The 14,939-nt window shown below is 45.0% G+C and overlaps 1 protein-coding gene across 2 annotated transcripts; it reads left to right on the top strand.

The window, feature by feature from the left end:
* Positions 1–1,804: 1,804 nt before the first annotated feature.
* sapcd2 (suppressor APC domain containing 2) lies at positions 1,805–12,038 on the top strand. Of its 2 annotated transcripts, none has more exons than XM_035608597.2 (6): positions 1,805–3,025; positions 6,007–6,140; positions 9,194–9,340; positions 10,093–10,194; positions 10,749–10,868; positions 10,974–12,038. In XM_035608597.2, exons 1-6 carry the CDS (start codon positions 2,209–2,211, stop codon positions 11,100–11,102), a joined length of 1,449 nt encoding a protein of 482 aa, XP_035464490.2. In that variant the 5' UTR covers positions 1,805–2,208; the 3' UTR covers positions 11,103–12,038. The 2 variants fall into 2 exon arrangements, with proteins under 2 accessions (XP_035464490.2, XP_035464491.2); XM_035608598.2 differs by having other exon boundaries at positions 1,808–3,025; positions 10,752–10,868.
* The last annotated feature ends 2,901 nt before the right edge of the window (positions 12,039–14,939 follow it).

The raw sequence follows: 14,939 nt of genomic DNA, 5'->3' as shown, positions 1-14,939 counted from the left end.
AGTGTGTGTGTGTGTGTGTGTGTGTGTGTGTGTGTGTGTGTGTGTGTGTGTGTGTGTGTGTGTGTGTGTGTGTGTGTGTGTGTGTGTGTGTGTGTGTGTGTGTGTGTGTGTGTGTGTGTGTGTGTGTGTGTGTGTGTGTGTGTGTGTGTGTGTGTGTGTGTGTTTTGTGCAGCAGTGCCTGTGCGTGACAACATGAAAAAGAGAGACCAGAAGAGCAGTCGAGAGTGTGCAGTTGTCTGACCCTGTGAGTCGAGTGATCACACCACGCTTAGCTGCAACTGGCCTGTGTGTGTGTGTCTTTGTCCTTGTCCTTATTACTTCACTGTCTGTCTTTCTTTGGTTGTATAACGATCGAGCCTGAAATGCTGAAAAACAAAACAACAAAAAAAACATTTTACAAACACAATTTTCAACATTTCTGCAGACCCAATTATGGGCAACTACCAAAACCCCTCCTGGGCAAAATCTATACTCTGAAGCTGTTTCATGGGGTGTTTGAGCATGTGATCCATTGGACCCGCTCTCTTGCCCAGAGTCATAGTCAATCCCCACAAATTAATGTATTAACTAGAACAACTGGTGTGTGAGTGATTTGTCAGAGGGGAAGTGGGCACGTGTGTCAGCTCTCGGGGGATTTATTGATTGTGTCCTGTCTTTCAGGCGTTGCACAGTGGATTTGATAAACATAATAGGGGAAAATAGGTGATTCAATATCTGGTCTGACAAGTATGGAAGCATTGGGCATGGCAAATCACAGGGCGTCCTTTGTGACGGTATCTTCACCATTCATCATTGCGTATGTTTTTCTGCATGTGATGATGGGATTAGCGTTCAAGTCTGGGCAGGCCAGAGATAAACATGGGCCTGTTGCAGGGGCTGAACGTTTCTGTTTGTGACTCATCACTGGAAAAAAAAAGAGGAACAGGAAAAAGTGTCACTGACGTGCCAGATATGGGTGCAATGTGTTTTGACAGTGTGAAGTTGGATGTGAGTTGTGTGCAGGGGAGTGAATGCCCGACTGAAGCGAGATCTTCAACAAATGATGAAAAGGGTCAGGAACTCATTGAACACTTTATTTTGATGGGATTAGTTGTTGTCTCTGTTGTCACTTGATAGTAGCCTCATTTACAGGGCTGTTAACCAAATCAAAAATCATTGGTTGTTTATTGGAGTAACATCTCATAAAATGTAGTAGCTACAAGTAACTTGTCTTGCTTGAGCAAATATTCCCCAAAAATAACACAAACAAAAAAAAATAACAGCATATTTTATGAACAGTTCATATGTCTGTATGCAAAATTGCCTATGGTTAAATGTAGCATAGTAAAAAAAATGATTCTAATATGTAAAGCTGGCACAAGATGGAGGTCCTATCATAGTTCTGATTTGCAATTTTCAGACAGATTTAAGGTGAACTAAAATTAGTATTTAAAATTATTTGTAGACCCAAATGATATGGAGTGAACCTGGGGGTCTGGTAGCGATTACATTGTAATCCAAGCTCACATTATAGGAAGGGACCTGTCAATGACCAGTAGGGAAATGATTACAGCATGAAACAAAAAGTGAACTTGGTTATTGTTTTAAGACAGATTTAATAACGTCAGGACTTTTCTTTTATTTCCAGAGTTAGACAAGTATAAGGTGAAACAAAGGGATTCTGTTCCTCGTGCTGACTGTGTGTGGTGGTGAGGGGGTGTGTGTAAGGTGATAGTTTGCCCAGCTCTTTCTGATTAAGAGGGGTGGAGGGGGTGGGGGTGTATGATAATATCCAGCCTTTATGAATAACGTCTCAGCAGCGTTGGTAATAACAAAAGCACAACTCAAACTGGCGCAGACCTCGCGCCTGCGCCAATCAGCGGCGAGCTCGTGCACACCGCGGCCAATGGCTGGGCGCCGGGACGCTCGCGCACGGCCGTTTGAAGGGCGGTCCTGTCCTGGTGCAGAAAAAGGAAAGTATGGATCAGAGCGCGGGGGAGTGTCGGTGGAGGCTGGACGCGTCGGGGAAGAGAACAAAAACGTGAATTAAACACCGATTTCAGGCTTAAAGTCCGGTTTTTGAAAACATGTATTGTGTTTTCCAGTGAGCGACGAACTGTTCCCGTTGCTGCGTGTGTTCACGTTTGCGTTCGGCACAAAGTTGAGCCAACTCGTGTTCCGCGTAGTTGTCTGATCGACTCGGTCCGCGGGGGATCGTCGGCCCCTCCGATGGCTCTGATAGCGACCGACCGCGGCTGCAAACTGAACGGGACGTCGGCGACTTACGGCAGAGTCGGACCCAGGAAAGAAGCGCTCCGCGGGAAGTGCGACGGCTTCAAGAGTGCCATGACGCAGCCCAAGGAGCAGGAGTACTCCACGGACGGCCTGCCCAAAGCCTTCCTGCACAGCCTGAGGACCCTGTTTGACATCCTGGATGACGGGGGAAGGGGCTACGTCCACATCTCGGAGATCGAGAGCCGCTGGCAGGGCGCGGACACCCGGGACCTGCCCGGCGGGGTGCTGGGCTGCCTCAGGAGGGTCACCCCGCCGCACGGCTGCCTCACCTTCGAGCGGTTCGTCGCGGGGCTGCGGTACTCCATGCTCAACCCGGAGCACAGCTCCCACCTCAAGGCCCAGGCGGCCGTGCACCCGCAGCAGGCTCCGACGCAGCCGCCCCAGAAAGCCGCCCCGCTGTCCGCGTGCAGCGTCGCGACCACCCGGGCGGAGAACAAAGTCCGTCCACTGGGGCCGAGCAACGTGTCCAACATCCAGCAGCAGCAGCAGCAGCAGCTGCAGCGGGCGTCCTCGCACCAGGGCCGGGCCAGGCCGGAGGAGGGGGCCGGGTACCCCGCGTGTGGACCGGCGAGGTACAGCGCGGGCTTCGAGAGGTCCGGCCGGAGTCTGGAGCGGATCCCCGGCGCCCCGGAGGGAGGAGGCTGCTACAGGACCGACCCGAGCCACGCCGCTAAGCCGACACAGCCGCAGCAGAGCCGGGTCAGGTCCATCGAGTCGCTGGCTCTGGAGTCACCGCAGCTCCAAGCACCAAGTGAGTGGCGTCATTAAAGGCCATTTTAAATAGTAAATACATTATTATGTGAATTAATGTTGATCCCATAGAATGTCAATGAATGGTGAGAACTATTATCACAGTCCCAAAGCCCCTGAAGTCTTTCACCAGTTTGTTTCGCCTGAACAAAGATGAGATGAAAAAGGAAACATAGCAGAAAACACTTGCAACATGTAAATAATTGGTCTTGTCAAACTTTTTGTTTTTAGTAATTGATTATCACCTTCAACCCCAAGGTTCATGTCAGATGCTTCTGCCAGTTCTGCATCTCTCTGCTCCATCACTTTGAGTGTTTCTTTTTTAAATTAGCTCCTGTTGCTGCAGCCCATGAGACAAAAACTAAAATAACCCCTAAATCTTATTTGGACACAAATGTGCTTGAGGGTGTGAGTCAGAAGACGGGCTGCCGAGTCCCTGAGTATAGCAGGACACCAGAGAATTCAGATGAGCATGCCATTTGACTGCATACAGAACTGAGCCGATGCGTCCACCGCAATCTTGCCAGCGTCAGTCTCATCTTAAAATTTAATTGGATGCTGTGGTCCATGTGCCACACACACACACACACACACACACACACACACACACACACACACACTTCTGAGGCATCACTGTTATGTCACATCTCAAAATAAGGTGCCCAGTTGAAGAATTGCCGTTGTCAACCCCGGGTCAGGTCAGAGATCACGTCAAGAGAATTCCTGCTGAGATTTATCCACCTTGACTGTCTGGCTTGTGGAGCGAGGACAGGAGGGACCCACTGATTGGGGATCAGGCGGTGGTCAGTTGTGTGCATGCTTGTGTGTTCATGTGTCGCACGTAAGATGGAGGAGTCGCTGCAGAGAGACTTGCCAAGTTTGCTCATTATCTCCATCATACTTACAGGCTCTCACACAGGCTTACTGGTGTTTCTCTTCCGCTCTCTCTGTATATTTCTCTCTCTTACACACACACACACACGCACGCACACACACACACACACACACACACACTCACTCTGCCAACTGAGTTTGCATGATCTCCAGGCCTGTCTGTAGCTATAAGAGTGACACTCGAGCCCTCTGGGCTTTCACTGCCTACACCACTTGCGCTTAGCACAGTGTTGTAATTTCTGAGAGTTGGATAAAGTTGATGATGGACAAAATCACGTGTGTGTGTGTGTGTGTGTGTGTGTGTGTGTGTGTGTGTGTGTGTGTGTGTGTGTGTGTGTGTGTGTGTGTGTGTGTGTGTGTGTGTGTGTGTGTGTGTGTGTGTGTGTGTGTGTGTGTGTGTGTGTGTGTGTGTGTGTGTGTGTGTGTGTGTGTGTGTGTGTGCACCTTTCTTAAAGAGCTGTATGTTGTTTTTGAGGCTTAAACAGAATCAGAATGAAGCACCAGTCTGGGGACAGTACCCTTCAGCCCAACGTGAGCTCTTTTTAAAGATATGGTTTACTGAGTTTGGCGTGGAAGAACTTAAGTGGCCATGCACGCAAGCCCTGATCTCGACCCCATCCAACACTTTTTGGGATGAATTGTAACGACAAGTCGCGCCTTATTACCACGCAACATCAGTAGCAAACCTCGCTAATGCTCTCTGGGCTGAATGGAAGCGAATCCCTGCAGCCAGTTGCCAAAATCTTGTCGTGGAGACCCTTGAAAGAAGTTTGAATGGATGTCATGCGTCTTAAGACGAATAGTCTTATAATGACATTTTCAGTAGTCACACAGTGATGTAATGTTTGGGTGATTTCAGTCCATGTAGTGCTGAGAGACGAACAGTCCAGCAGTGTCCGTGCTGTAATCTCTCGCATGCAGCCAAACCTGGATTAGGCCAGATTACAGCAGAAAGGCCAGGGCTCAATGAATCACTGCAGCAGTGAAAACATCCCCAACCTCCTGGACATCAGCGCAAATTCCTGACTCCCTCTCTGACTCCTGTCTTTTTTTTGGTGAGAGGTCAGCACGGATGGTGTGCATTTACTGAACATCTAAAAATTTCCCTGTGATCACGACCGTTGATACCAGTGAAACATTATGAAAAAAATTATGTTTTCATTCTCAATTCGGACGGAAACAGCATCCACTTTATCAGATCTGCATCAACAATTTTATAGTGGGGTTTCACAGTTTGTTCTTAGACACGATAGTTGACAAAACAAGTGCCCAAAAGTTATACATATTCAACTTAATTAAGGATCTACCACCTGTTTTGACCAGTGGACACGTAAATTTGACTCAATAATCTATAAATGATGATCAATAAAAACGCCTGCCTGTCTTCTGACCACAACAAGACCTGGAGAAAGCCTTAATCTTATTAGATATTATCTTGGCATTGTGTTTTACAGCCCTGAGCTCAAATGCTTCGCATATTTCCTCCTGCGCCACTGAAATGATCCTCAGATCAATCAGACAAGGGTCCATGATCAGCTGGCGTTTAATAAAACCTTTTTTTGGTGTCATTGTTTTTAGTTTTTTTTGCTTCATTCATCATCACTCTGTGTTGAGTTCAGCATGCATAGTGTAATAAAAGTCTTCCTGCCTTGTTGTAGAAGAAACATTTGGAGTACAGCTCCCTCTTGTGGTTTACACTGGCAACCCCAAATTTATTAAAAAGTAATATTGTTATTTCCGCCCCCTGTGGTTTTCTTGGACTTCTGCGTATTTTGTAAGACAGGTTTTATTGTCTTAAAGTCTTGAAGACTATCTTTACCACATTGCTTTTTAGCTATTAAAGTTGTGCAGTAGTCAGAAGTATGTTGTATTCTACCACGTGTGAAGAACTTAAACTGCATGAATAATTAGTGTGACATATTTCATTACAGTGTTTTCATAAATGTTTGGGATTTTTCCCCCCGTACTGTCATTATAGTTATGTTCAGCAGGCGACAAACCAAAAAGCTGTTATCTACACGAGTGCATTCCAGACTACAGTGTCATGTTGAAGTTGACTGAGCGTGTCTGCTTCTCATTTCTCTGTAGGTGTTGTGAAATCAGGTCTGCCAAGATCTCAGAGCGAATCAGCAACAGGGTTTACCGGCGGCTCCAGGCGACACGGGCGGAGTCGGGACGAGCAGAGACGGCACACCATATCCAACGGAGTGGATTATGGAATGGTGGGTACACACACGCACACGCACACACACACACACACACACACACACAAAATCTGAAACCCATGAAGCTCCCAAGTTTTCCCAAGAAATAATAATCAATTATTACGTCCCAAGTTTTCTGCTTCCACCCTCTCAAAGCTCAGGATCTGCTGCCTTTCTTTGTCTCGTTTGATTGTAATATGAACAACATGGGTTTTTTGGTCGGATAGAACATAATCGGTGTCACTACTTGTTGTGATTCTGAGATGTTGTGAGGGACATTTTTCATTATTTTCTGGCATTTCCTAGATAGACATGTTAATCTTTAATGAAAATATTCTTTGGTTGCAGTCGTTTCGTAACTTTGCACCAGTTGTTACACTGACAGAAGCTTATAGATGTTATTTTTTTGTGGTATTGTTATCCTTGATTTGGGGGAAAGCAGAAAGAGATAGACAGAAGTGTGCTTTGATGATTATGATTGGATATAATAGAGAATTTTAAAGTTAAACTGAAGATCTTTTTTTCTGTTCTGCAGAAAAGCATAGAGTTATTAAGTAGCATGAAAGTATTGGGGGAAGAAAGGTTTTTAGTGGAGTCTATTCTCCATTTCACTTCCAATTGGACCCCTGACATGCCCCTCCCATCCCCATCCCCGTGCCCCCCTACCTCCCCCCTCACTCTGCCCCTCCCACCTCCAGTCCGCAGCTCATGCCTCCCCTCACTCTGCCCCTCTTCCTGTGCCTCACCATTTTCTCACTCTCTCCAGTTCGCCTCCTCTCCCTCCTTCTCTCCCCGTTTGTCTCGCCCATCTCCGTCTCTTCTCCCCCTCGGCCTCTGTGACGGAGAGGCTGACTGACCGGCTCCCCTCCTTCTCCCTCCCTCCCTGCCCCTCTCCTCCTCCTCCCCCCTCCCTCTGTCCCTCCCACCACCACCAACACCACCCAGGCCGACTTGGCCCGCTGCTGCCCCGATGGTAGTGAGCCGGGTCGGGCCCAGGGGCCTAGTAGAAGTAGAGGACTCGCTCGGTCGGCCCGGGACGGCCTGGACGGCTGTGTGGGCCGCCTACACCACCGTCTTCATCCCACTCAGCAGTAGCCTCTATAGCAGCAAGGCCCTGCACTTTTTCCTCTGGGTGAGTAGGACGAGAGGGAGAGGAGGACGAGGAGGCAAGAGGGAGAGACGTTGTTAAGGATATTTTTACTTTGACAGTTAAGGAAAATGTAGTAAGATTAAAAAGTTGTGATTCAGGTTCTGCAGCTGGGAATTCAGTGTGTGTTTCAGTGTGTGCGCACTGAAAACTGTTCGTCTGTCTTTGTTTAGGGACTTTGGGACTTTTGTTGTTTTATTGTTGAGCCTCAGGGTGTGGACGAGTGACTGCGCTGAGATTCGCCAAAAGTTAATTGATTGCAGCATTTCAACTCATTTATCAAATAAGATGACTATTACTTCGTTTTCTCAAGTGAGACTTTTTGCTGCACTGTTCACGTTGAGTATCTGTGGATTATGAACTGTGTGGAGCTATAATGGACATTTTCAGCGTTTCCTAACAGTTCATCAACCTGACAGATTAGAAAAGTAAAATATTTTTTATCTCTTTAGGGACTTTGGCTGTAACCTGTCAAGGTGCTGTAGAGCTTTGGGTGCGAATTGTGCTGAGTCAATTATCGGATTAATCGACATGATGCCAAACATTCCCTGGTTTTAGTTTTTGAAAATGTTTGACTTTGATTCTACATTTGTCTCTTTAATATAAAGCAAAATGAAACGTCTTTTTATGTATTTTACTGTAGTTTGGATAAAACTTGCAATTTGAGAGACATCGCCGTGGCATTTCTCTCATTTTATACGTTAAACAATTAGAAAAAGAGTCGACAGACTGATCTGTGTAAATATTTGATATCTGCAGCCTCAAACTGTCCAACCTTCCTTGTTTTGTTGCTCCCGACCTGCTGTTGTATTGTGGAGCTTTGTTTATGAATTTGAAAGGCAGTTACGTTGCTCTTTGTGTTTTGGGCTACAGAACGGCGTGTGTCATGTTATTGTACGTGTGCTGCTGTGTGTATTCACGCCCGCTCACTCAGCCCTCACAAACATACATGCAAAGAGTTTTCCATAACCTTTCAGCCATTTCCTGCTCCGCTCCCTCTCTCTCTCTCTCTCTCTCTCTCTCTCTCTCTCTCTGTATATTTTCTCTTCTCTGCTCCTTTACTTTTTCTGTTCTTTTTCTGCCCGTGGCCCTCACACATTCATTCAGCCTGACACTGGGTCATGCCTCATTCTAGACACGGAGCCCCAATCCCCCCTCCCTCCTCCTCCTCCGAACCCCCTTCCCTCTGTTTTCTCCCTCTCGTCAGGCTTTATGAGGAAAGAACACAAGTGTGTGTCAAACAGGATTTGAGGTTGGCGTCTTAAATCCATCGCCCTCTGTTTGTTTGCAACATGTATCCTGGGGTGTGAGCGATGATCAGAGGAATGTAGTGAGCTACACAGTGGGGGGGGGGAGAAAGATGACAGACCAGGTGGCTGAATGCCAGCAATGAGGCCTGCACTGTGTCCCATGGACGGCCTGGTCAGCACAACTAAATGCAGCCTTGCTGGGGTGCACACACACACACACGCACACGCACACGCACTGGGGTGGCCATAGTTGAAGTGGGTCCGCTGTTTACCCCATTCTTACGTTGCTGTGCAGTTGCCATGGCGCTGGACTGATTGCTCCTCTAAACATTGTTCAGGATGGGAGTGAGTGCGCTGCGATCGGTATGGCGCCATTGTCTCCATCGGCACAAAAGAGTTTGTTGCAGATGCCCTTGTGAAAAGATGGGAGTCTTTCTACCACGCCGACTGCTGGCAGCCCACTTTCATCGATTAGATTTAAACTTGGCAGAAATCCGAGCGCTCCCTCAGTGACGACATGGGACATGTTTTCTGTGAGGTGTTTTGTTGTTGTGGTCTGTTCTGAATAGAATTTCTCTCCTTCCTCCTCCGACCATTTCACCCCCTCCTGCCTGCCCTCTCTTTTCACGTTCCTTCGACCTTCCATCCTTTTTTTTAACTTTCAACTCGCACAGTTGAAGCAAATGAAGGAGCTGGAGCAGGAGAAGGACTCCCTGCTGGCGGGCCTGGAAGTGGTGGAGCGGGCCCGGGACTGGTACCAGGGCCAAATCCACAATGTCACCGAGAGACAGCGGCAGGTCGGCCAGAGCTCCCACTGCACGGTCAGTTCAAACGCTGCTATTTCTTTCTCTCTCTCTCTCTCTCTCTCTCTCTCTGCACCTGGTTAAAACGGCTGCATGAAAAACAGGGCACGTGAGTTCGATTCTTGTACGTGTCGCATATCTAATGCAAACAGAGTAAGCATCTGAGAGAACACTATACTTCTCTATCTAGATGGCTAAATGTGCAGTCAATTTTCTCTCTCTCTCTCTCTCTCTATAGAGAGAGAGAGAGAGAGAGAGAGAGAGAATATAAAAAAAGCAAAATGTAAACATAAATTCACATCTTTTCTGCATTGTATATTCTGTAAAATAAAGGTTTTCTTGTCAGCATTTATTAGCAAACGCAGATTTCAATATATCTGTGAAAGGCTCATACTGCCAGATTTCTTGTTCAGGTTCCAATATCCAGTACAAAATATAGTGCATACTGTGTGTATATAAATCTACAACTGTACAAATATGTTTTGTGAGATTTTATACTCAGGATAAACACAAAGTTTCAGAGTTTGAGTCAAAGTGCTTCATAGAGTTTCATAGTTTTCCTAAAACATATTTCCTGCCATCAAACAGTTTGAAATCATGTGTGTAGAAGAGGAGACAGACTTTGTATAGTGAAATTCTTATGTACAGGAAGATGAAGAAGAATATCTTCTTATCTGTTTATTTGAAAAATACATACCTGTTATTTTTATATACCTATTATTTTAAATATGTTATTGAATTAATTGACTCTCTGTTTTCTCTCCTCTTAGGATTTCTTCACAGAAGCCAATCAGAGTCGCATGAATGTTCTCATTCCCAAACTGCAGGAAGTCAACCACTGCCTTAATGACCTCATTTCCTGCACTGGGATGGTGAGTGTTATCTGCCCATGGACATTTCTACTTTTGTTCTGGTAACACAGGGATTTAGGTCCGGTCAAGCATTCTTCAGTGTCTCAGGATGTGTAGATGCAAAATATAATTTACAATTTTCTGCAGGGATTTGGAAACTTTGAAAATGTCTCATGGGGAAACTTGGGTCTTTAAGCCTCAAGGTGTAAATCCGAACCAACCAGACTCTCTGTGAACAAGGAAGCACATCTTAAAAGTCGCCTCTCGAGTCAACACGGGGTGAATGTTTGCAACTCACAAAACCGTTCAGGGCGTTTTTTAAATACATGTGTGTGTAACTTAGGGGGGATTATATAATATTTTCAGGAATAAAAACTGAAATTAATATGAGCAGTGATTAGTCAAACATACCTTCAGATGTCTTCAAGAGGAAGTCTTGAATTTGGGGTTATGGGAAGTTGGTTATATTAAATATGTAAATTACTGTGTGACAAAGCCACTTCTGCAAAAGATGAAACTGTATATATATCTGGGGTTTTGCCTTTCATCATCACCAGTTCATCTTTGTTTCCCAGCAGTCGTTTCCTGCCAGCGGCGCTCACACTGAAGCGCTCTCAGCGAACTCCCAGCCTCTGGCTCCAGCTCCTCCACAGGCCATCCTGAGGCTGAAGGACCAGAACCGACTCCTCACACAGGTTCAACACCGTCCAGAAACCCGCCAGTAGATCGAAGTCACGGTAGCCTTTTTAGGAGAATGCGTGACACTCACTCCATCTTTTCCCCCCTATTTTTCCATCAAGGAGGTGACGGAGAAGAGTGAGCGGATCGCCCAGCTGGAACAGGAGAAGTCAGCATTGATAAAACAGCTTTTTGAGGCCCGAGCCCGCAGTGCACAAGACACCAGCACCATGGACTCCACCTTCATCTGAAAACAGTGACACTCCACCCAACAACACAACACGGCGACGCAACGTCGACGTACTTTTATAAGTACTGAAGCCGACTCTTTGTTTACCCGACTGACCACTTGTGGCAGTGACGCACCTTTAGCCAGGACACGCCGAAACCCTTGACTGCAAAATGTCACTGCTGCACCCCAACCTAACACATGCACTACCTAGATGTGAACACTCCCAAGAGTCGAAAGACTCTTTTACTTGCTGCCTTCCCACTCCCTGCACCCACTAAGCTGAAAAGACTGCAAAAAAACCCCATCACTCCATTTCCTTTTCTTGCATCTGCAAGATCTCCAGTCCCACTCCCAAAAGATTGTTGTCTTTCTTCTGCTGCTTGACTGAACAGGCAGCAATAAAAACTTTTAACTTAGCGGTCCAAAGAATGAATTGGACAATGGGGGAATGGTTTTTGTTGGAATAAAATGCCATATTCTTACAGTTTAATATGAAAAATAAAGCTGCATCTGCGTGCTGTGACCTATCGGTTCCATTTTCGTTAAAATACTTTTTAAGTTTGGCACTTGAGCTCGGTCATTATGAGGTACACTTCACCCTTGTCGTTCAGTATCCCCTTCCTTTTAATGTAAATGAATAATAATGTTTACCTGACACTTTGCTTTTTTGGTTTTTAAGTTTCAAACAAGGAGGGGAAACGGCGACGAACAGGATTTTACTGTGTTTTGTAATAGCATGTTAAATGGTATAACCTTTCACGAGTTTTGAGATTTTTTTTTAGTTTGAAACAAGAGATGGGAGGACGGTTTACAAACCAGCGAGATGTTGCGGCAGAGACAGAGATGAGAGAAGTTTGCACGTGGAAGAGAGCTGAGAAGAACAAACACGCTGGACGGCGAATGTGTCGGAGATGTGTGGGCGACGTTCTGATGAGATGTCGGCAACGAAACTGAAGAAAACGAACAAAACAAAACTGTCAATGCTGCATCCGATGTCTTTACAGTATATCCTTCACATGGATCATATTTTCAGCTAAGAAATATTTAACATCTGAAGAGATTTTTGTTTGACAGATGTAAAAAAAAAATTGTACTTGTAAGTGTCCACTTACCAGGTTCAGCTGGGAAACTGTTGACTTTAGACTAAACTGAAAAAGAAAACCTTTCAACCATCCACAAGTTTACAAGATAAATATTTAGGTAGTGGGTGGCGGTAGCTTTATAAAGGATCTGTATGGTTCTGCAGGGATGTCTGCATATAACATAGTTCTATACTGTCGATTTATGTATCCCACTTGTTTGATTGTACGTTTCTTGCTGCTCAAACTTCATTGTGTGTGAGTGAATCTCTGATGAAATGTAAAATAAATAAATAAATAAATACCAGCAAACAATGCTGACTCTGGTTCTGTGATTCTTTGTAGTATCCTTAAAAAATGTTTTGCTCTGAAACAAATCCAATTTACTCCATAGAGACTTCCTGCATTGTTCAATCTGATATTTTTAATTTAAGTTTTCATCTTTCTCTTTTTCTCTTAACCACATCATTGCCTTTGACAAAAACTTTAACTCAGTCTGTCGTTTACTTCTCTTATTTTTTTTCCACATTCTCATGAACATGACTGGTTTTGAGCTGTTTTTGTGACAGTTTTTATTAAGTGGAGTCCAAAAGTATGAGACAACTTTCCCATTAATTGGGCTCAGACACTGTTTCTAACCCTCACTGTGCAGAATGATCTACAGTATGTCTGTTGTCTGACAAAGTGTTTCCATCTGCTGAAGGAGGAAAGTTTCAGTAAAACTTTATTTTATCCCTCCTATTTAACTTTTTTTTTTTAAATTAGAAGTAAAGAAATGGTTTTATCAGACGTGACTGAGCGTGAACAATCAACGGAGCGACTCTCGTCTGATTCTGATACACTGATCCTGATAAGTGCAAAAAGTTATAATTCTGATTCAAATGTTGCTAAACCCTTTGTCATGTTTGAGACCGTATGACATCACCATTTTCACAACTGAGCCCCACCCACTTCAAACTGCTGAACAGAAACAGTGCCATGGAAACAAAATAAATGATCAAGAAAATGGGTTGTCAGGGCCTTCACGTTTTCTGCAAGCTTCTTTGTCCTCATAATGCGGAGGATCACGAATGACATTAGCAAATGTTGAATATGTTTTCCATCTTTCTTTAAATCCGTCCTCATCCTTTGAAAATCTCCCGTGTACAGTGTGTTTGTACTAACTGCAATCAGATAAGAACGTTTATGCTCAGTAAATATAGTTTAATGAATTTGTAGTGTTGTTAAGCTTAACTTCCTCCCATCCTTTCACCTCACTGTCAGTATTTTATTTATAGTGTAGCTGTATCCTTCCTACCAATGACTCGACAATATGACAGGACTATAGTTTGATCCAAATCTCATGATAAAGCTGCTTAAAAGACTTTCCTCTAATTTGTGTCTTTGCACAACTGACTGGTGGTCTATGCAGGAGGAAGACGAGCTAACGCGGTTCCCCATAATGAGACAAATGACCATTTGAATCTTTGTATTAGAATTTGTGGTGGGCAAATAAATTCATTATACTTCTCTTCAAATATCGTGTTAATTGAAAACACCCGGGATGAGAAGTTACACATCCAAGAAGCTTGAATATCTGAAATGGGCCTTGTGGCACAGTCGTAGATGTGTGCTGCTGCTGCTGCAGTGTGTGTTTTCTGCTCTGATGCAGAATTTAGCAAACCTGTGAGACTCTTCTACCTCATAGGAGGGAAACACACATCCTGAGAACCTGACACTAGGACAAACAGGTTCAGATAGAGAGACACACACAAGTTAACAAACCTGGGTCGAGTTTCAACAGACGGCCTGCCAGGCTGGTCAAACACACAACATACTGTAGTATGTTCATTCGTGACCGGGTCAACATTATTTTTTCGTGCTGTAGAATGAGTCTGATCTACGCATCAGCCTCGCCGCTGACTTACGAATGAACAAACTAAAAGGTGGAAACTCACAAAAACAGCAGACGGTGTGAAGATGACAAACACACACATAACAGTAACAAGGTCATTAGTGTAGTTTCCAGTCCCTGTTCTGCCAATCGGGCGACAAAACCCAAACCCACCGACAGACATCAGGCCGCGAGACGCGTCAGCCTCACGTAACATGTTACTCATCGTTACACTGAATTGAATCAGAAGTGATTTTCTGGACTGTTGCATCAGTTGTTTACTGACGATTTTTCCAGTCAGGCGCCATCGGTTTGTTGCATCACTGCCAATAGGTGTGAATGGATGATCCTCCACACATCCTCCACACAAACCTTTATTTTTTTATTTTGAATAAGCTCAAATCACTTTTACACTTTCACACCACTCAAGTGACAGTCCTCCTCAGTGTTTTATGATAGTTTCATTTCTTTAATTTCAAAGGAGCGACGGGTGTACAGGCGCCTAACAAGGATCTTCAGCTGCCACACCCTCGCCTCAACACTGTGATTGGATGATCGGACGGAGCGGGATCCCTGAAGTGTTGGGTCATTTTCCAAAAGATGTTTTTCTTTTCCATTCATTTTAAGGTTGAGGGCTCCGTGTTTGCTCACACTGGGACGGACACGGTGCACAAGGATTAGTCGGAGAGAGGGGACCGCCATTCACATTGGGAGGGTGGAGCTGCTTCCAACAGAACAGGTGAGTGTCATTTGGCATTAAAAATCTTCTGACATCTCCATCTGAATACAAACACTGCAATCTAACATGTTTGTCCTCTGTATTGGGTGAGTTATTCAGTCGCCCCTTCAGATCTTTCACTGTGGCAATACTGTGGGAGCACGGACTTAATTAGTCCATATGTTC

This window comes from Scophthalmus maximus, chromosome 20 (assembly GCF_022379125.1).
Source record: "Scophthalmus maximus strain ysfricsl-2021 chromosome 20, ASM2237912v1, whole genome shotgun sequence".
NCBI classification, from domain to species: domain Eukaryota; kingdom Metazoa; phylum Chordata; class Actinopteri; order Pleuronectiformes; family Scophthalmidae; genus Scophthalmus; species Scophthalmus maximus.
The sequence above is the reverse complement of the archived record's forward strand: the minus strand, read 5'-3'. Positions and strand labels throughout refer to the sequence as shown.

What these genes read in the sequence shown, in the direction of transcription:
- sapcd2 (XM_035608597.2), top strand. Translation starts at nt 2,209, where the DNA reads ATGGCTCTGATAGCGACCGACCGCGGCTGCAAACTGAACGGGACGTCG. An exon ending in ACGGAGTGGATTATGGAATG is followed by an intron (nt 6,141 to 9,193) that starts GTGGGTACACAC and finishes CAACTCGCACAG; the next exon opens with TTGAAGCAAATGAAGGAGCT. An exon ending in GCCAGAGCTCCCACTGCACG is followed by an intron (nt 9,341 to 10,092) that starts GTCAGTTCAAAC and finishes CTCTCCTCTTAG; the next exon opens with GATTTCTTCACAGAAGCCAA.